Source organism: Notamacropus eugenii, chromosome 1, assembly GCF_028372415.1.
Source record: "Notamacropus eugenii isolate mMacEug1 chromosome 1, mMacEug1.pri_v2, whole genome shotgun sequence".
Taxonomy (NCBI): domain Eukaryota; kingdom Metazoa; phylum Chordata; class Mammalia; order Diprotodontia; family Macropodidae; genus Notamacropus; species Notamacropus eugenii.
In genome coordinates, this window is record NC_092872.1 from 173,646,090 (window position 1) to 173,667,619 (window position 21,530).

The 21,530-nt window shown below is 37.5% G+C and overlaps 1 protein-coding gene across 1 annotated transcript; it reads left to right on the forward strand.

Annotated features, from left to right (window-relative positions):
* Positions 1–698: 698 nt before the first annotated feature.
* On the forward strand, positions 699–20,211 carry CFAP161 (cilia and flagella associated protein 161). The gene is made up of 7 exons (XM_072619261.1): positions 699–1,040; positions 2,710–2,799; positions 6,490–6,722; positions 9,210–9,294; positions 13,228–13,386; positions 18,399–18,472; positions 19,681–20,211. Exons 1-7 carry the CDS (start codon positions 972–974, stop codon positions 19,874–19,876), a joined length of 906 nt encoding a protein of 301 aa, XP_072475362.1. The 5' UTR covers positions 699–971; the 3' UTR covers positions 19,877–20,211.
* The last annotated feature ends 1,319 nt before the right edge of the window (positions 20,212–21,530 follow it).

Sequence of the window (21,530 nt, forward strand, 5' to 3'; positions counted from 1 at the left end):
ATCAGGAGAACATTTTATACATTTATTCACATCTACACAATATATGATGTATACATGAATCACAAGGCATCCAGAAAACTGTAAAATTTAAATGTCTTTTTTTAAATGGTAAGTATAATAAGCATAATAAATATTAGATATTGTCATATTCGATATACCATGCAAAACACGTATTGGTCCTTTGTTTTCACGTTGGAGAAATTTTGGGGGAAGTGAATCTTATAAAGATTGATACAGTTCTGTAATGAAAACAACTCAACATTTAAAAAAATTATTTTCCTCACTCCTCCACAAAGTGGAGCTATATGTTCACGTTTTTTTTTTAATCTTTTTGCTCTGATGATCAGAGTACACTTTAGAAGTAAACCAAAGCGACAACAAAGCAGAGAAAACGACAAAAAAAACTGCACCCCCAAACCCAAACCCAACAAAACCCTATACCCCAAATCAATATATGCCCCAAACTCAAGGAAAACCTTGTTACTGTGGGCTTTAAGACAACTCAGTTTTATTCAGCTTAAAGCTGTTACCTCCTACGGGATTTCAAATATTTCTAAATATTCTATTTTTTCTAATTCCCTAAATTTGCTTGTGCTGTTGCAGCGTAGGTAAAAATTTGCAATCCTGCAGGGAAAGAGGTGCTGACCTCAGGTCTTTGCTGATCTGTTTTGTTTTGTTTTGTTTTTTGCAAAATGCAGTCCAGGAAAGCGGGCAAATTAATTTCTTCCCACCGCATAAACCCAGCTTCAGCTCTCCCCGCACCCACCACTCCGCCCTGGGACTGGCCACCCCTTTTCCTATTTGGCTCCATGGGAGAACAAGCACCGCTTGAGAATTGGCCGCGTCTTTTATTCATTGGTCAGCATTGCCGCTGATGCTGACCAATCCCGTGGATTCTAGTTCTCTATGGCGACGGGCAACGCTAACAGAGCTGCTAGGGTACCAATGGTAGAAACAGTGGGAGGGCGAAGATGGCGAGAAAAAACTACCGAACCTGCGTGCGTATGGGCTACTGGAACGACGACCTCTTCCTGGAGGAGGTATGGGCTCAGGGGATCGGGGGTGGTTTCTGGCTTCCCCCGCCGTGGGGTGTTCGCACTGATCTGCCACTGAGAAGTCCCTCTTTCGCCTTCGCCCCCCCGCCTCCTCCTTCACCCCCTCAGTTCTTATCAACTGATCTTCTACAAACCCTATCTATCCCCCCCCCCCAATCTATCTTCCGGCCCCCACCCCCAGCCTCTTGACAATGATCTCCATTTCCCATATTGGCCTCTAGCTCCCCTTCCCACTCATCCCCTCAGAAAGTTTTTTATGACTGTAAGCTAGAGACAGTTTGGGATCTGCATTGGTGTTGGAGAATCCCCATTCAGTCACAGATTTTCGACCTACTGATGTTTGTGCAATGTTATGTGCTAGGCACTGGAGAGATACAAAGACCATAGTAATTGATTTCCCACGAACTTAAAGATCGCTTCCTCTACCCATGGCCAATCAAACATCTGATTATTGTTTTATTTTGGTTTTAGTTTGTTTTGGGATTTTTTGACCAGCGGCCGGGACAGTGAAATAAATTCTAGATAAGCAGGCATGGATGCAAAGCTCACAAATAATACAGTAAAGTTCCTTGAAAAGGGGTAAACATCGTGGAAATATATACAGATTAGCCCCGCACTCCAACCTATCTTCCAGTCCCCGCCCCCAGCCTCTTGACAATGATCTCCATTTCCGATACTGGTCTGTAGCCCCCTGCACCCACTCATTCCCTCAGCCCCCCACTCATTCCCACCCCAGTTTTTCACTGATGTGCATTCTTTCCTCAGACCCTCTACCTAATTTCCCTCAGAATCTCCTCAATTTCTCCAAAGTGGTCTTCCTCTGACTGCCCCCCATCTTTCTTCCTATGGATTTCTTAATGACTCCTCCTCCCCAGAACAGATCATCCTGTCATCTAGCCCCTTCATGCTGATCACCCACCAACTTACTCAGCTTCTCCCTACTCAGTGCATTGTCATTTGCTCAGGGTAAAAGAATTGGAACTTGAAGTCGGCTTTTCTTGGTTTTGAGGCTAGGTGACATTTATTTATACAGCACCTACTATGTGTCAAGAACTGCCCTAAACACTAAGCGAACTTACATTTTATAGTTGAGTTAATGGATACAACCAGAGGTTAAGTGACTTGTCCAGGATGGCACAGCTGGTAAGTGTCTGAGGCTAAATTTGAACTCAGGTCTTTCTGACTCTAGGGCCAGTGCTCCATCCATTATGCCAACAAGCAGCCTCTATTTTTTTGAAATAGATTTGGTATGCAGAACTTAAGAAATATTTGAAACTTGAAAATTGTAGTCATAAATATAATGTGATATAATTTATATCACAAAAGAAATATTCACCTTAGAAAAGTGTGATGAGCAACTGGAAGGTGGCTCAATACATTTAATTTAAAACTAATTTAAACAAATTTTAAAAATAAATTTAGAGCCTAAAGTGATACCTGATATTGCCCAATCTTACCATTCAATTGACAAGTGTTTATTAAGAGCCTACTATATATAGGTGTTAATTAGTAAAAATCAATCACTTTCTACTTGTTACATACAGTCACCATCCAAATAAATTTTTTTTAAAAAGTCACATTTGTGAATACTGTTAAGTTCTTTAAAATGAATTTTCTTTTGCCTCTCCCCATCTTTTCTCTTTTCTTTAACCAGGAAATGATGAAAGATTTTTTGGAAAAAAGAGATAAAGGTCAGCTCCTTATACAGAGAAATAGAAAACTTATTGCAAATCTCTTAAAACAGGTAATTTTTTATTCTACTTTTTATGTTTGGAAGAAGACAAAGGTTATTATTTTACTTTATTGACACTACACAACTTCACACATTTTAATTTGTTTTGCAGTAATATTTCAGCCAGAGTTGGAAGATGTAAGCTCTCAACAGGCTGAACAATGATATGTCTGAATGAATAAGAATGAATTAATATGAAAAGAGGTGACCAAACAGATTGTACCATGTTTTCTGTCAATCAACCAATCTGTCACCACATATTTAAGTGGCTCCAATGCATTGGAGGATGCAAACACAAAAATGAAACAATCCTTGCTCTTGAGGAGCTTAATTTTTAATTCAAGATTGTTATTCTTATTTATTACTTATTTAATCTTTATGTTCCTCATGGGATTAAAGCTTTTAAAGTACTGAGTTTGAATTCATTCTTCTAACCAGTTTATTTTAATACCTTGTAGATTTTGAACCCTCAATCCCATTTTTTTCTCTTGTTTCTTCCTCTGAGAAGTATCACTTCCTGGGGAAAGAAACAATTGCTCCGTGGTAGAAGTTGCCCTGTATTCCAAATCCTTTGGTACAGTTTTACTCTTTGTCCCTTCCTCCCCCATGTGATTTTCTTTCTCATTTGCCATGCAATCGCCTCTCTGATTCTATGGTCTCCCACAACCTTCTAGATGCTGGGTACCTTCAGGTGTTCTGATTTCCATTCTCCTTAGGCAGATTGCTATCCATGGAGGCACAAAAATCTCTCAGAGGAATTGGTCTTATGTATGAACTCTGTAAATGAGACCCACTCTAAGGTCTTCATCTCCCAACATAGAATATAGCCTTCTCCTGGGAGAATTCTTTACTGGGACCCCTTCTTATCATTTAGTCTAGATCGTTCCAATCTGATGGATGTGAGGTGGTACCTCAGAGTTGTTTTATTTTGCATTTACCTAATTATTAGTGATTTAGAATGTTGTCTCGTATGGCTATTGATGACTTGGATGTCTTCCTTTGAAAACTGTCTATTCTTCATATAGTTTGATCAATTATCAATTGAGGAATGGTTCTTATTCTTATATATTTGACTTAGTTCCATATATATATGTATATGTGTGCCAATCTCTGATTTTTTTCTCAAATATTAGTCATAAAAGGGAGCAAAGATACAAGGTCGTATTAGAGGAGATGGTAGGATCTAGTGAAACTGTTTTTCATGGAGATAAAGACTTGGGCATGTGTGTAGGCAGCAAGGAAGCAACCAGTAGATGGGAGAGAAAAATGAAAGGATCATAGATGTTATTAAGAACATATGTAGAGGGGCTGGCTTTATTAAGGAGAAGAGTCGCCTCTTTATGACAGAGCAAAGAAGACAGTAAGGAATAGCATCACCTGAGATAAGGTGAACATGAGATTGGGAAGATCTTGGTGAACAGTCTTGATTTTCTCTATAAAATACTAGGTGAGGTTCTCAGCTAAGAAGATGAGGGTGTTTGTATTGGGGACTCACGAGGAGAGAAGAAAGTTTGAAATAGCTGCCGTATTAGAGAACCAGTTAAGAAAGAATAGAATGGCCTTGGGTTGAGATTAGATAACATAAATTGGTAATGCATCCAGTCATTGGAGCTCCTGACTCCAGCTCTGTTCAATAGCACATGAGCCGGAGGAAAAGAGGCAGATATTGGGAATAATTTAGGGGAGGGGCTTGACCAGGTCTGATTGATGATAGGACAAGGGAGTAAAGGATGCAAGAATTGAGAATACTATAAAGTTAAACTGGTTCATTAAGACTGGGGGTGGGGGGGGGGAAGGAGTGTAGCTAGAGCAAAGTGATAGCCTGAGAAAAAACTGAGGAGTAAAGGGTCTAGAGGTCATTGTAACAATGAAGAATAGTTCTGGGAGTGGTGTGAGGCAAAAAGAGAGAGGGAATAATAGATGGTTATAGACAAATGGAAGAATTTTGAAATTCTTTAACATGGATGTGGAACACTTGTGAGTTGTAGCAGTAGTAGCACCCCAGCATACGCAGGAGGGCCTGCTGCACAGGTTCTTAGATCTGGTGTTCCAAAGGAAAAGCAACTTTTGAGGGCTCAACAATCATTTTAATCAAACACATAAACCAACAGAGAAAATACAAGTAGGACCAACAGACAAGGTTTCCATATGTCTGTCCATAGGCAATACATATATCATTACCAGAGAGAGAAGCCCCAACATCTGGATTTTCAAAGCTGGAGGGCTTCTTAAAACAGCTGCCCAGAGTCTCATCTGGCACACGAGCCTTCTTCCAAAAACTGAGCCCAAAAGCAAAACTTCACTTCAGAGTACATATACTCTTCAGAGTCAAGGGCATGACCCCTTGTGACCCAGCACCCCACGAGCAATCATCAAAAGGTCTGAACCTTCACAGAAAACAAGCCTCCCCTAATCCAGCCTCCCTCAATAGCCCCACCTGAGGCCTATCAATGGGTGGAGAAGATTTGTAACTCCTATTACATGGGTGAAGACAAGATCAAGAATATGAATAGATTGAGGAAGTAGGAAGTTTGGGGAAATTGAGGGAATTTCAACACATATTTTGAATTCTCCTATTATGAAGGTAGGGGTTAGGCTAGGTAGGGAAACTGAGGTAAGGAAACATTGAGTTCATTGAAAAAGGAAGGAAAATGTCCTGGGGGGGAGTCAATAGATTATAGTCACCAAATTCTGAATTGAATCATAAATTTGGCAAGAGTGATTACTCAAAGGAGGAGAGTTACAGGGAGAAGCCAAAGGAAAGAAACTCTGTAAGTGGTGATGGGGAACAAGGAGTATTCCAGCTTCCCAACTGGAACCAGTGAGTTGGGGGTAGGGTATGATAGAAGTTACAATCAGTACTAGAAAGGATGACCAAGGATGTAGCATTAAACAAGAGTAACCCGTTCTCTGTGAATGGTAGACAATGAAAGAAGCATGAAGGGAAGAGGTCTAAATTGAAAGAAAGTTTGTTAATTATAAAGTAACATCTCCAGAGGGTACAGTGAAAAGGTTGGGCAGATCTAGAATGGTACATCATTAGTGAGGAGGAGAGGGAGGATTAAGGTCAAGTCAAATCTTGTTAGCAAACATTTATTAAGTACCTATTAAGTGCCAGGCTCTGTGCGAAGTTTTGGAGATACAAAGAAAGTTAAAAAAAAACCCAGAACAAAACAAAACATTGTCCTTATTCTGTAAGAGTTCATAGTCTAATGGGGGAGAAATCATGCAAACAACTGTGTACAAGATATATACAGGAGATAATCTCAGAGAGAAGGCACTAGGAGTAAGAAGGACCAGGAAAAGTGAATGAGAGTAAGGTAGTTGGGGACAAAGAAGGAAATCAGTTCTTTGATAGTTAGGGTTTCAGTATCATTGAGAGGGAGAGGGTAGGAAGAGGCAAGAGCATGCCAATCATTGACTGAAGAATTATCCCAGGCAGAGTATCAGTGTCTGGGGGACCTCTGCTGATGAAGACAGATGATTAGAAGTTTCAAGGTCTTGTTTTAATTGCCAGGCAGCTTCTTGGAGGTATTGTGTCCCAGGCTTGGCTGTATTGTTGGAAGGGAAAGAGGACGGGGACTATGGAAGACAGCCATGCTAGGAGTATAGAATATATTTTTAAAATTGAATATTTTTGCTAGTGGTGGTTTGGGATTTTATTTCTCTTGCTTTTGGTTTTGCTTTTTTTTAATATTACAGACAAAGCTTTCTGTTACTGAAGATGGATATATTCATTATGGAGATACCGTATTAGTTATTAATCCTGCTTATGAAGATCCTCATGGTGGCCAAGCTATATTTGGCAGACTAGCATTGTCAGTGACTCCAGAAGAAATGAAAGCACACACAACTAATGAAATAGAAGTGCCCTGTGAAGTGACTGCTATGAATACTACAAGCCCAATTGGCAGAAACACATTTACCGTTATAAGGTAGAAATGCTTTATCTTGGAAATAAGCATCAATCTTAAGTTGTATCTAAGGGTGTTCTAAAGGGTGGAGGTGGATTTGATTAAAGATAATGAGAAATATGAGCATGGAAAATATTTTTGTTAATGAATATCATTTGGATTCTGTGTGCCTTCTAGCAGGTATCTTCATTCTTCAAAGGTGGATCTGATTTCTCAGCACTCTGTCATGGTTCATTGGTCAGACGGTGAAAGTAGACAGTACATGGGATAGATCCTGGGGCCCTTATTTTTGGAAAGTATAGCTCCAGTGGTCCATTTGGAATTGTCTATTACTACAACAAATGACTGTTTGGGTAAATGACAGTAGGAGTAGAGCTGAGAGCTACTGTTGGGTGAAGAAGGTCTGGAGAACATGAGGCAATAGAAGACAAGTGCTTTTAAAAATAATAGCATGGTGCATATGGCAATTGAGGCAATGCCAGTGGAAGCTGGTAAATCAAAGCAGCCCCTATAATCATTTACAAATGTCTTTTTTTTACCCCATTTAGATTTAGTTTGTATATACTGACCAAACAAGACTTTATTCTTATACTTTACCAGAAGTTTTTAACCTGAAGTCCATGACTCTTTTTTAATACTTTGATAATTCTATTTCAACATAATTGATTTCCTTCAAAATTTTTATGTATTTTATTTATGCATTAAAAAACCTGCATTGTTCTGTGAATGGGTTCCTTAAGTTTCAATAGATTACCAAAGGTGTCCATGACACGGAAAGGTTAAGAACCCCTGCTTTAGACCTGCAAACCCCAATTTTTGTTCTATGTGTAGGAGAGGTGGGCTGTCTAGAGGATATCAAAATATTACTTATTTGTCCCTGGGCTCTTCTAATTTTTAGAATAACTTTGCCAATATGTGGAAGGAAGCAGGGGACATGGAGCAACTCCTCTTCAGTGGATACATAAGAGTTCTTCCAAAGTGACCTCATTTGTAATAAAGCTATCTCTTTTTGCAGATAATATAATGGTATACTTGGAAAATGCTAAAGATTTGACTAAAAAGCTAGTTGAAACAACAAATAATTATAACAAAGTAGTGGGATATAAAATAAACTCAAATAAATCACCACCATTTGTATATATCACCAACAAAACCCTGCAAGAAGAGATAGTAAGAGATACCCCATTTAAAATAATTGTAGACAGTATAAAATATCTGGATATATACTTGCCAAAACAAATCCAAGAACAACATGAACATAATTATAAAACATTTTTTATACAAATAAAGTCAGATTTAAACAACTGAAAAATATTAGTTGTTTTTGGGTAGGCAGAGTCAATTTAATAAAAATGAAAATTCTACTTAAATTAATCTATTTTTTCAATGCCATCTCGATTAAATTGCCAAAAATTATTTCGTTTAGATAGAAAAAATAACATAATTTATTTGGAAGAACAAAAGGTCAAGAATTTCAAATGAATGAATGAAAAAAATGATAAAGGAAGAAAGGTGATTAAATAGTATCAGAACTTAAACTATATTATAAGGCAGTAATTATCAAAACTATCTGGTACTGACTAAGAAATAGGAAAGCAGATTAGTGGAACAGAATAGATATATAATACACAGTAGCAAATGACTATAGTAACAGTGTTGGACAAATAAAGATTCAAATTTGGGGGATGAAAATTCATTATTTGGTAAAAAAAATTGTTTGGAATGCTGGAAAACAGTCTGGCAGAAATTGGATATAGACCAGTATTTTATACCATTTACCAAAACAGGTCAAAATGGATACATGCCCTAGATAAAAAAAGAGATAGCAAAGAAATTAGAAGAACATGGAACGTATTACCTATCAGACTTAAGGAGAGGAGAAAAATTTTTGAATAAACAAGATAAAGAGAGCATTGTGAGGTATAAAATGGACAATTTTGATAAATTAAAAAGGTTTTGTACAAATAAAAATCAATGTAATCAAGATTAGAAGAAAGGCAGAAAATTGGGAAAACATTTTTATAGACAATCTTTCAGATAAAGGTCTCATTTCTCAAATATATAGAGAACTTTGTCTAATTTATAAGAATATGAGTCATTCCCCAACTGATAAATGGTCAAAGGAAATGAACAGGAAGTTTTTTTTTTTTGATGAAACCAGAACTATATATAGTCATATGAAAAAATGTTTTAAATCATTATTGATAAGAGAAATGCAAATTAAAATAACTTTGAGATATCATCTTACAACTTCCTGATTGGCTAAAATGATAAAAGGGGAAAGTGACAAATGTTGGAGGGGATGTGGAAAAATTGAGATGCTAATTCACTGTTAGTGGAACTGTGAACTGATCCAACATTTTGGAGGCAGCCTATATTCAGGGGGTATCCTAGGTTACAATTCATGTGGTATATTAAGGATAAGTAAGGATGGATACAGACATATTGATTTATGGAGATATAAAATCTAGTATAAAAGCTAATATTTTGTTTCCTCTTTTTTGATAGTTCAGATGGAAAAGCACTGGGTAAACCTATCAGATATGGGCAGAATTTTGGTCTTGCAACAACAGCTGGCTTTGATGATAAGATGGTATGTAATCAGAATATATCCTTAGGTTTGGGCTGTTAGTCCCCAAGGTCTTATACAACTTCAAGAGACCTAGAAAAAGACCTGAAATATGTTGAGAGGATTTATAAGTGAATATTGGCAAGTGTCCTGGGATAGACAATGTGGATTTTTGTTCTAGCTGTTCATTTGGAATCAGATCATGGATGTAGTGAAGGGATGTAAATACTGATACAGAATCAGTAATTTTAGGATAACCTCATGAACAGAAAACTGAATAGAGAATCAAGAGTTCTATTAGTGGCTTCAATATATTTTCACACTAGCTTAGATGAATTTGGTTCATCTTTCTCTTCTATCTTGGTAAGATACAATAATCCAAGGTGGAGTCAAGATGGTGAAGTAGAAACACAGACCTGCTCAAGCTCTCCCCCCAAAGACCTTAAAATACCTGTAAAAAATGACTCTAAACAAATTCTAGAGCAGCAAAAGCCACAAAATGACAAAGTGAAACAGGTTTCCAGCCCAAGAGAACCTGGAAGGCCTACAGGAAAGTTCTATTGCACCTGGCTCAGGGCAGAGTAAAGCTCAGAGCATACAGTGCTAGAATAGATGGGACTACAGCAGGCTTCAAGGCATGGAATCATGAGCAGCTGCTGTGTTTCCAGATTTCTCAACCCCACAAATGCCAAAGACAGCTTCAAAGGTCAGTGAGAAAGCTCTTCCACCTGGGTCCAGTCCCAGCTCCAGGGTACCACCAGCCACTGTGGCAGTAGTGGCCATTTTGGGAGCTTCCTGGGGGAATCAAGCCACTGATCTGGGACTCAGTCCTGAGTGGTGGTCTTGGGGTGAGAAGGAGTGCTGGCATAGTGGAGCTGGTGGTGGCTGTGGAGAGAGAATCCCACTTGTAGTTCCAAGACAGAAAAGAGTGCTTTTGGTTTCTCACAGATCAGAGTGCAGACCAGGAGAGGAGTAAACACTTCTCCCTTGACTATGCCATTTTGGAGGAACTGAAAATTTACAGATCTCTAAAGGTATTTTGGAGAATAGCTGCACAAAACCTCTGAAGCCTGGGGCTTGACAAAGGACTCAAAAGTCAAGTAATTGGTTGGGAAAATGCCCCCAAGGGGGGGAAAATTAGACTATAGAAGTTTACTTTCTTGGTGAAAAAGAATGAGGAATGAGGAAGAGCAAAGCATACAATCAGAAGAAGACCAAAGCATATAACTGGAGGAAGACAGCAAGGTTAAAGCTCCTACATCTAAAGCCTGCAAAAAAAATATGCTTTGGTCTCAGGCCATGGAAGGACTCAAAAAGGATTTCAAGTAAGAGAGGTGGAGAAAAATTGGGAAGAGAAATGAGAGTGATGCAAGAAAATCATGAAAAGTGAGTCAGCTTGCTAAAAGAGATCTCAAAAAATGCTGAAGAAAATAACACCTTTAAAAACAGACTAACCCAAATGGCAAAAGAGGTCCAAAAAGCCAATAAAGAGAAGAATGCCTTAAAAAGCAGAACTGGCCAAATAGAAAAGGAGGTCCAAATGCTCACTGAAGAAAATAATTCTTTAAAAATTAGAATGGAGAAGATGGAAGCTAATGACTTTATGAGAAACCAAGAATTATAAAACAGAAACCAAAAGAATGAAAAAAATAGAAGACAATGTGAAATATCTCACTGGAAAAACAACTGACCTGGAAAATAGATCCAGGAGAGATAATTTAAAAATTATTGGTCTACCTGAAAACCATGATCAAAAAAAGAACCTAGACATCATCTTCCAAGAAATTATCAAAGAAAAGTGCCTGGATATTCTAGAACCAGAGGGTAAAATAGAAATGGAAGGAATTCACCGATTACCTGAAAGATATCCCAAAAGAAAACTCCTAGGGATATTGTAGCCAAATCCCAGAGTTCCCAGGTCAAGGAGAAAATATTACAAGCAGCCAGAAAGAAACAATTCAAGTATTGTGGAATTACAATTAGGATAACACAGGATGTAGCAGCTTCTACACTAAGGGATAGAAGGGCTTGGAATATGATATTCTATAAGTCAAAGGAGATAGGATTAAAACCAAGAATCACCTACCCAGCAAAGCTGAGTATAATACTTCAGGGAAAAATGGAATTTCAATGAAATAGAGGACTTCCAAGCATTTTTATTGAAAAGACCAGAGGTAAGTAGAAAATTTGACTTTCAAATACAAGAATCAAGAGAAACATGAAAAAGTAAACAGGAAAGAGAAGCCATAAGGGACTTATTAAAGTTAAACTGTTTATGTTCCTACATGGAAAGATGATATTTGTAATTCATGAGACTTTTTTCAATAGTAAGATAGTTAGAGGGAAAATGTATATATATATATATATATATATATATATATATATATATATATCTCTATATAGATATAGATATATATGTGTGTGTAAGTGTGTGTGGGTATATATGTGTATATTATGTATGGATATATGGATATATATGTGTATATACATATATTTACATACATACATATACATATATCCATATTTGTATGTGTATATATTCATACACACATGTGTATACATACATACATACATATATACATACACACATACATAGACAGAGGGCACAGGGTGAGCTGAATGTGAAGGGAGAATACCTAAAAAATAAAATTTACTGTTGAGTGGAATCTACTAGGAGTAAGAGAAAGGGAGAGGTAGAATGTAGCAAATCATCTCACATAAACGAGGCAAAAAAGAGATTTTACATTGGAGGGGAAGAGGGGAGAGATGGAAGGGAATAAGTGAGCCTTACTCTCATGGGATTTGCACACTCAATTGGATATGGAAATCTATTTTACCCTGCAAGAAGGAAGGGGGGAAGGGGATAGGAGAGGGAAGATAACAGAAGGGACAGCAAATTGGGGAAAGGGATTATCAGAAGCAAACAGTATTGTGGAAGGACAGGTCAAGGGAGAGAATGGAATAAATGGAGGACTTCCTGACCATCCAAGTTCAGAGCTTTTGACCTTTCTGCTTGTGTGTGTGTGTGTGTGTGTGTTTGTGTGTTTGTGTGTGTGCTGTACTACCCTAGAAGCCTATAAGTCCCTTGAGGTCAGGCATTGTGTCTTTAAAAAATCTTTGCATTCCCAGAATTCAGCAGAATGCCTTACTCATATGTAGTAAGCATAAAAATCTATTCAGTTGAATGAATTGGATTGAGTAGATTTGATTAAGATCCACATTTCTTGACACTGAAAGCTGTCATGGTGTGACTCCAATATAATCTTATCTTCTTGAGCAATTAGTAGTGTCCACCCTGTGGACAGACTGGTAGTTGTGCTCTCTGCCACGCTGAAGCATTACATCAACATCACCAGGGATGAAGTCTTTGATGGAAGTAATTCATCCCACTTGTTTCTAGTCAGTGCTCAGCATGATGTATTTGGATGTATTGGGAAGAGGTAGTGGGCAGCAATAACAGCCAGATATTGACTACTTACTAGTGAGATGAACTGAGAAAGCTGTAAGTACAGAAGACAGAAATTTTTAAAGATACTTTGAAGGCAGTGTGGAATATTGGAAGAGAGTCTGGGTTCAAGTACCACCTCTGATATTTCCTACCTGTGTGATCTTGGTTGAGTCACTTACACCTTTCCAATCTTCATTATTTCATCTGTAATATGAAGGATTTGGGCTAGCTGGCCTCTGAGGTCTCTGCCAGTGCCAGCACCAATGATACCATGAAGGATAACTTCAAACAACACAGCATGACCACCTGTTCAGAAAAGCTGGAGGCAGATACATTGGCTAGAGATGTATTATTCATTTGTTCAACAACATTTATTGCAAGCCTAATATGTTCATAACCCTACAAGGAATGATTGAAGCAAAGTAATATGGTCTTTACCCTCAAAGAGCTTACTGTCTGTAATCATCATACCTTGGCTCTCACTCCACTTTCTCCCTGTTCTTTTTCAGTTATATTTAGGAAGTGATCATAAGACACTGATGAAATCATCAAAGAAGTCTTTGCTTCAGGAGGTTTATCTAACAGATGAGTTCACCTATTTGACTTGCTGGCATGCTGTTTATTTTGATCCTGAGCTGCGCATTGAACATGAAGGCTTTCCAGTTCCTGTAAGGATGATTTTTTTTTCCCCCAGGAGGGTGGTGGTAGTGGTATGAAACTATGATTTTCCAGGATCAAAAATTTGAGAATTAGAACCTTGGCAGTCATCTAGTCTAGCTCATACATAAATAGAATCCCCATCATAATATACTGGACAAGTGGTTGTCCCACCTTCACATGAAGATCTCTAATCAAAACTACCATCTCCTGAGATATCACATTCTTCTTAGGGGCATCTCTGTTAGGAAGGTTTTTTTTTTCCTGGTGACAAGCTAAAGTTAACTTTGTGTCTTTCAGTTCCTACCTATGGCTCCTGGTTCTGTCTCTAGAGTCAGAGACTGTCTAATCCATCCTTCACATGTCAGTCTTTCAAATACTTGGAGAGAGTTATTTTGCCCTTGAAAACATTTTTCTTCTATGGACTATACAACTGAACCTTTTATGTCATGGACTCAAGGTCTTTTACCATCCTGACTCCCCTTTTCTGTACAATCTCCAGCCTATATCCTTCTTAAACTGTGGTTCCCCAAACTGAACACAATTCTCCACATGAGGTGTGATGGGGGCAGAAGACAATGGGATCATCACCTCTTAATTTCTGGAAGTTTTGCCCTTCTTGATAGAGCTCAGATGTATAGTAGCCTTTTTGGCTATCACCTCCCACTGTTGACCCCTATTGAATTTGCTTTCCACTAAAAGTTGTCAGATCTTTTACAGAACAATTGCTGTATAACCATGCTTTCCTCAAATTGTACCTGAGAAGGGATTTTTTTTTTTGCACCCATGTTCAACCTCTGTTTTACCCCTATTGGAATTCGTCTGAGTAGATTCACCCCAATGCTTTTCGTAGCATTTATCACCCATATATCCTCTTCTATTATTGCCTTCTTTACATCTGTCTCACATGAAGGAATGGCTTTACTCTTGGCCAAGTCAAAACCCTCTAACTGCACAAACTATAGACTACTCCTCCCATCATCTTAACTCATTCATATATATTTAATCTCTTCCTGTACCTTCTACAAACATGTCCATGTCTCACCCATTCCCCCAAACCTCACTTGATCCTTCTGTCCCCAATATCGTCTCACATCACCTTTGTTCTTTTTGGCTACAAAGTTGCCTCCGCCTCTTCCTCTCTTATTTTCTTCTTAACTCTCTATAATCTGGCTCCCAACCTCATCATTCATCCACAATTATCTTTCTATAGTTACCAATGATTTAAAAAAAATAAACCTTCTGTTTCTTATCATCATATTTATTTCAAGTATACCTCCCTTTCCCTTTCTCAAAGAGGCATCCCACATGACAAATAATATTTTTAAAGAAGAAAAAAAATCAACACTACTGATGGGTACATTGGAAAAGGGTTAAAAACATGCAATAAGTGACATCTGTTGACCTCTCACCCCATGAGGTCCTTTCTTATCTCTTCCATTGAGTCCTGGTTGACCCTTTAAATTTTATTACAGTCACTTTTTATTTTCTTTGGTGTGTAGTTTTTTTTCATTTATGTTTTTGTATTTATTGTATATATTATTTCCTTGGCTCTATTTATTTCACTTTGTGTCAGTTCATTTAGATTTCCCCAATTCCCACAGATCTTTCTCTTTATTAACTACATGCATACTTTCTTATAATAAAATAATATTCCATTACATTCTTATACCACAATTTGTTTAGCTATTCCCCAATTGATAGGTTTTGATTTATTTTCAATTCTTTGCTGTCACAAAAAAAGTGCTACTATAAATATTTTGGTGTAGATGGGAACTTCTTTCTTATAAGTAGTTCCTTTGGGGGATAAGCTTAGTAATAAAGTCTTTAGTTCAAAGGGTATGAGCATTTTTGTTCATTTATTTGTGCAATTCTAAATTGCTTTTCAAAATGGTTGTGCCATTTCATAGTTCTACCAACAATGTATTAGTGTGTCTATCCTTCTACTATCCCTCCAACAAAATGGCTATTGCCATTTTGGGGTGAATTTGGTCAGTTTGTAGAGTGTGAGATAAAACCTCAGGGTTGTTTTGATTTGTATTTTTTTCTTAGTGATTTGGAGCATTTTTTTATGTGGTTGTGTATACTCTGCAATACTTCTTTTTAGAACTGTTTGTTCATGTCTTTTGACAACTTATCTTTTGGGAATGTTATTAGTCTTATATCTATTTATTAGTTGTTTATATATCTTAGATAACAAACCCTTATTAGAGAATCTTGATCAAAAAGGTTTTTCCCCATTCAACTACTTCCCTTCTTATAATGTGTACATTAATTTCGTTTGTGCAGAACTTTTTCAGTTTCACATAATCCAAGTTACCTCTTTTATCTTTTGTAATTGCCTTTATTTCTTGTTGGGTTAAGAATATATCTCCTAGCTGTATCTATAAGAGGTATATGATGTGCTTCTTCTCTAATTTTTAAATAGTATGATCTTTAATATTGAGGTTGCATATCCAGTTAGAATGTATTATGGAAGATGGTGTAAGGTTTTTGTCTAATTTCTGTCAGATAGCTTTCTAGTTTTCCAGAAGTTTTTGTCAAAATAAACTCACAAAATAAATAGCATATCTACATAATAATAATAACAAGAAATTCCATTTGAAAAAAGCTCTTTATCTCTGAGAGGGCAGAGACTGTTTTTCCATGTTAGAGAAAAAAATATCCAAACTAGCATAGTCCTCCTCTCCTTTCCCTAATCCTCCCTCACGTCCTTGCACATCTCTCAGACCCAAGACACTTTGAAGTAACATTTGTAAGAATCTTGAACATGGGAAACAGCTACATGTTGGAATAAAGTTTTGGGTTTAACATTCCAGAACAATAGTCACTACTCGGTTCTTTCCAAGACCTTTCTCCACAAGGACTGAAAGGAAAGGCCTCTCCCCTGCATTCAGTATCATAATCCTTTCTGAATAACAGAAGGGCACTTCCCTTGGCTGAGTAACTGGCCAATGGCTTCAGGGAAAGGTGAAGATAGGGATCGATAAGATAAGAGATACTCTGTGTTTAAGAGTTTGGTTGCCACCCATAATACATTTCTTGGGACTTAAGTTTTTTCCAACCACTTTCCTAAAAGGAAGACTCTAGAAAGGATTTTAGGTTGGAGAAAATATTATTTCTTAATATTTTCAGTTGAGCTAAAAAGGAAATTTTTAATATGCTTCCACAATATGTAAGCCTTAGGGAATGACCTGAAGTTCAGAGACATTATGTGTCTTTTGGCATCTGCTGTCAGACAGCAAGTAAGTGTCAGAGTAGCATCAGATTTAAACTCAGGTCTTCCTTACTTCAGATCCATCACTCTATCAATTCAAGTCAAATCAACAACCTTTTATTAAGAGCCAGCTGTATGCCAGGTACCGTGCTATGCTTCTAGGGATACAAAGAAAGATAAAAAACAGTCTGTACTTTCAAAGAGCTCATTCTAGTGGGAGACAAGATGCAAACAACCACCTTCCAGTTAAGTTATAGAAGGAAGAAACTGGAGATAATTTTAGAGGGTAGGTATCAGCATTCATTAAAGGAGAGTAGAAAAGGCTTCTGGTAGAAGGTGAAATTTTAACTGGGACATGAAAGAAGTTGGGGTAACCAGGAGCAGGAGGGAGAGAACTCCAGGCATGGAATCAGACAGTGAAAATGCATAGAGGATGGAGTGTTTTATGTACAGAGAAGCAAGGAGGCCAGGGTCATTGGATTACAGAATACATGGAAGTTGGAAAGGTCTAAGAAGCCTGGAAAACTAGGAGAGGGCCAAGTTATGAAGGACTTTAAAAGATAAAGGATTTTATATTTGATCCTAGAGGTGGTAGGGAGGCATTGCACTTTATTAAATGGGGATGTGACAGAGTCAGACCTGTACTTTAATAAGATCACTTTGACAGATGGGAGGATGGACTGGAGTGAGGAGGGACTTGGAAACTCACCAGTTGGCCATTGTAATAGTCTAGGCATGAGATGTTAAGGGTCTACACCAGTGTCAGAGGAGAGAAGGGGATGTATGTGAGATATCACAAAGAGAATCTACAGGACTAATAAAAGAAGTGTGGTGGGGCAATGAGAGGGAGAGTGAAGAGTAAAAGTTAACACTGAGATTGTTATTATGGATGATTGGAGGTGTGGTGATGTCTTCAACAGTAATGGGGAAGTTAGGAAGAGAGGAGGGTATTGTGGGAAAGATAATGAGTTCAGTTTTGGACATGCTGATTTTAAGTTTAAATGTCTGAAGGACATTTAGTTTGAGATGACCAATATGTCATTGGAGATGCTAGATAGGGGGATCAGGAGAGAGATTAGGGATGGAGAAATAGATCTGCAAATCATACAGGGGAGCTGATGAGACCACCAAGTGAATAACATAGAAGCATAGCCACTGTAGATGTCCACAAGCCCACAGTTAGTGGGCTTGACTTAAATCCATAAAAGAATGAGAAAGAGGAGTCAGGTGGAAACCAGGAGAACCAGGAGAGAAAAGTGACCCAAACACCTAGAGAGAAGAGAGCATCCAGGAGAAGAAGGTGAACAAGAGTATTAAAGGCTGAAGAGAGGTCAAGAAGAATGAGGACTGAGATATAGGACAATAATGGGGACAAATGGATCAAGAGACTGTTTTTGGAGGATGGGGAAGACATAGGTATATTTGTTGGCAGTAGGGAAACAGCCAGAAAAAAAGGGATAGATTGAAGACTAGTGAAAGAGTGGGGATAAGAAGGGAGGGCAATATGCTGGAGAAGATGGGATGGAGTGGGACCTCTTATGAACATAGATACTGTGCTGTTTTCTTTCCTGTTGCGTAGAATTACTTGAAAGTAAAAAAAAAATACTGATTCCTCAAGTATCATAATAAAACTTTAATGTCCTTTTGCACATAGACATGTTGATGCGATACTTGAAACATATCACAATGAATATTGTTTGAATTATGATGGCCTCATTTACATAGTTAATTAATATATAGGGACCTGATTTACCAAGAAGGGCTCTTTGGTTAGCCCTTAAATAACACTTTATTTTATTTTTCTAGGCAAATACCAGGACCATTATCAAACACTGCCATACGAACCAAGCCCTAGCAGCTAACAGGAAATACTCCGTAAGGTAACCCTGATACTGAAAAATGAGTCCACACAAAAGTGGAATATAAGCTCCCTGAGACCAGCAACTCTTTACTTCTGTTTTTGTGGTTCCAGTATACGTAGCATATGCCTGGCACATGGCAAGTGATTAAAAAATGCTTGTTGAATTGGTTGAGTTAAATACATGTGTACCCCACATAACTCTGTCAATGTATTCAATGAAAACCTAATGTTAGGGGAAATGACTTAACAAAAGAACAGTTAGTACCCCAGAAAGATTTGTAAAAATTGACTGGACCAAATGATAATCAAGCAGATTTTGACAGTTTTATGGTAGGGTTTGAGTCCTAATGACACGATTGCAACACTATGCTGGTCAGGGTCATTTAGGAATATGCTCATAGTAATGTATTAATGGGGTATGATAAAAATTGATCCCATTAATGATGGGATATCATTGCACAAGACTTTAATAAAATTAAATTTTTTTTGCCACTCATAAGATATTCCCTGACATCTGACACAGTCCCATCCAATTTTTTTCTTGGTATCTGAACGGTTATTTTAAACCTACCTGAGAATCTAGGACCTCATAAAACTTTTTATTAAAGGGCTTCTATAGTATGTTATAGAAATATATTTATGTACATAGATATATACATCTATATTATTTCTATAATGCAAATCAATTCAGAGTTGAATTGATTTTTGAGTTAATAGCTCAAATTTCTAGTCCTTTTTTTTTGTTTTTTGGTCTGGACCTGCGATTTCATCAAGGTTTTGAGTTTATAATCTTTGAGAATTAGCTGGGGGCACTACAAAGTTGTCACTTGCCCACGGTCCCATAGCTAGTATGTCTCAGAGACAGAACTTCCAACTTCTAAGTATTAGGCTGTATTAGCTTTCAAATTTATAACAGTAACCCACATTCATGTGATGCTTTACTGCTTCCAAAACATTTTACATATATTTTCTGACTTGATTTTCCTAACTGTCCTATGCTTATAAGGGAGGTAGTGTAAGTAATGATATACTCATTTTAAAGATGAGAAGGTGGAGGCTCAAATAAGTGAAATGACTTGTCCAAGGCAGTAAGTGGCAGAGTGGGCACTCACCATTCCAACTCCATCCATGGCACCTTACTGTTATATCCAAACATTCCTTCTGACTCACTGTTAAATGTTCAATTTCTTGTTTAACTATGTCGTTTTCTTGCTTTTCTTTCCTCAGAACATATTTTGGAAAAGAATGTGAAGTTGTTTGTAACACACAACTAGATTGTCGCAAATGTGAAAAACCATTGAACTACTGGGTTTTATGTACTGCAGATCCAAATGACGATTCATCTATTATGTTGGACAGACTCAACACTTCATCAGAGAAGAACATTCCATATGAGCAAGTAGTGAACACAGATGCACCATAATCTATTGGATAAAAAGTTTCTCTGGCTTATGCTTTTAAAAAATAGAATTGTATTCTTGATGAAATTAATCATTCTTCTTGTCTTATAGAAATAGATTTTTTTTTAAGAATGAGCTATTAAAAACTCTTTGAAAATGTGGAATAATATGGGCTTTTACTACTTCTATAATGTCAGACTTATTGGTAAGGATTGATCACCATATTTTCATTCTTCTTTAAATGGATTCTCTTTTGACGGTTAGCTCCTAGTGGTTAGGAACCATTAATGACCTTTTCAGTTAACTGTGACCTGTGTTGTATACATCTAGATATTTAATAAATATAATTAGAAGATGACCAATTGGTTATTCTTGACTATTAATGGAAATCAGAAATGTCACAAAAATCTCAAGATTTAATTTTGCCTGGTAAGACCGTATATAACAACTCCTTTCAAAATATCTCTGCTAATACCCTTTAGGAATGTATCAACATAATAGAAACTTCTTCCACTAAACTCTTTGGGAGGGGAGAGGATATCAACTTTATTTTTCTTTTCAGGTCTCTACTCTACAACTGAAGCATTGGTGAGGTGCCTAGGAATTTCTATTACCCTTTTTGACTTATCCTTGACTTACCCAGAAGATTCATTTGCACATTCCCTAAGAGCCTTAAGTACCATTCCTTAGACAGTAACTTTTTGAGGATCTGCAAGGTACAAAAATCTTGCCATCATCTTCCCCCACCTGGTTTTTTGCCATTGTACATAATTGTCATGTGAGAGAAATCCATCCATCCATTCATCCATGTCCCACCCATGTGGAATTAGTGGATTTTCAAAGATCATGAGCTACCTCATTACCCTGAGCTGCTGACCATATTTGTTTTCATAAGATGAGTGGGGCAGATTCTTGCCATTATATCCTTGTTGCTTATCTTTGTTGTGTTGAGGAAAAGTAAACCTCCTGTGGTTAACTGTGGTTAACAATGACTTGCAAGTGCTTCATTTTATTCCAGTATGGAAGCTGCATTAAGAAAATGCAAATAGGTTTGCAGGTGAGTGTTGACCAGTCTCTTAATACCCAAGTTGATTCTTCCTCACCCTCCACTTCCACAGTTTTGTAGGTTCTTCCTCTACTACATCTCACACACAGACACCATGGTTCAGGGACTCCTTGTTGCCACTAGACTATTATAATAAGCTCCTAATTAGACTCCTGGCTTCTAGACTGTGGCTCTCTCTTCTCCAATTCTTTCACATGGAACATTTCTAAATTGACTTTAAGATTTCTAATGTCAATGAATTTAAGAGCACTTCTAAACTGATTTCTAGACATCTGACTGTTGCCTTCCTGCCTAAAAACTTTAATTGGTTCTCTATTATTTCTAGAAGAAAAATATAAGCCCCTCAGTTTGCAATTTAAATCATTCACAGCCTGATTCCAACCTGGCTACCTTTTTCAGTATATTTTACTGTTCCCCTTATAATCTCACTTGTAGTCAAACTGGCCTCTTTCTTGTTCCTGTATACCATCTCTTACCTCCAGAACCAGTGTCAGTTTTGAAAGGCTTAGGTACTGTTTTCTCTGATTTCCTGCCTTTATCCAGATAATTTTGGATTTTTCTATCTAACATCATTTAGCCTGCTGTCACCAATACCTCTTATGAGTACCAAG

Excerpts from the sequence above, each read along its gene's own strand:
- CFAP161 (XM_072619261.1), top strand. The coding sequence starts at position 972 with ATGGCGAGAAAAAACTACCGAACCTGCGTGCGTATGGGCTACTGGAAC. Across the intron at positions 1,041-2,709 it reads ACGACCTCTTCCTGGAGGAG|GAAATGATGAAAGATTTTTT; the intron begins GTATGGGCTCAG and ends TTCTTTAACCAG. Across the intron at positions 9,295-13,227 it reads CTGGCTTTGATGATAAGATG|TTATATTTAGGAAGTGATCA; the intron begins GTATGTAATCAG and ends GTTCTTTTTCAG.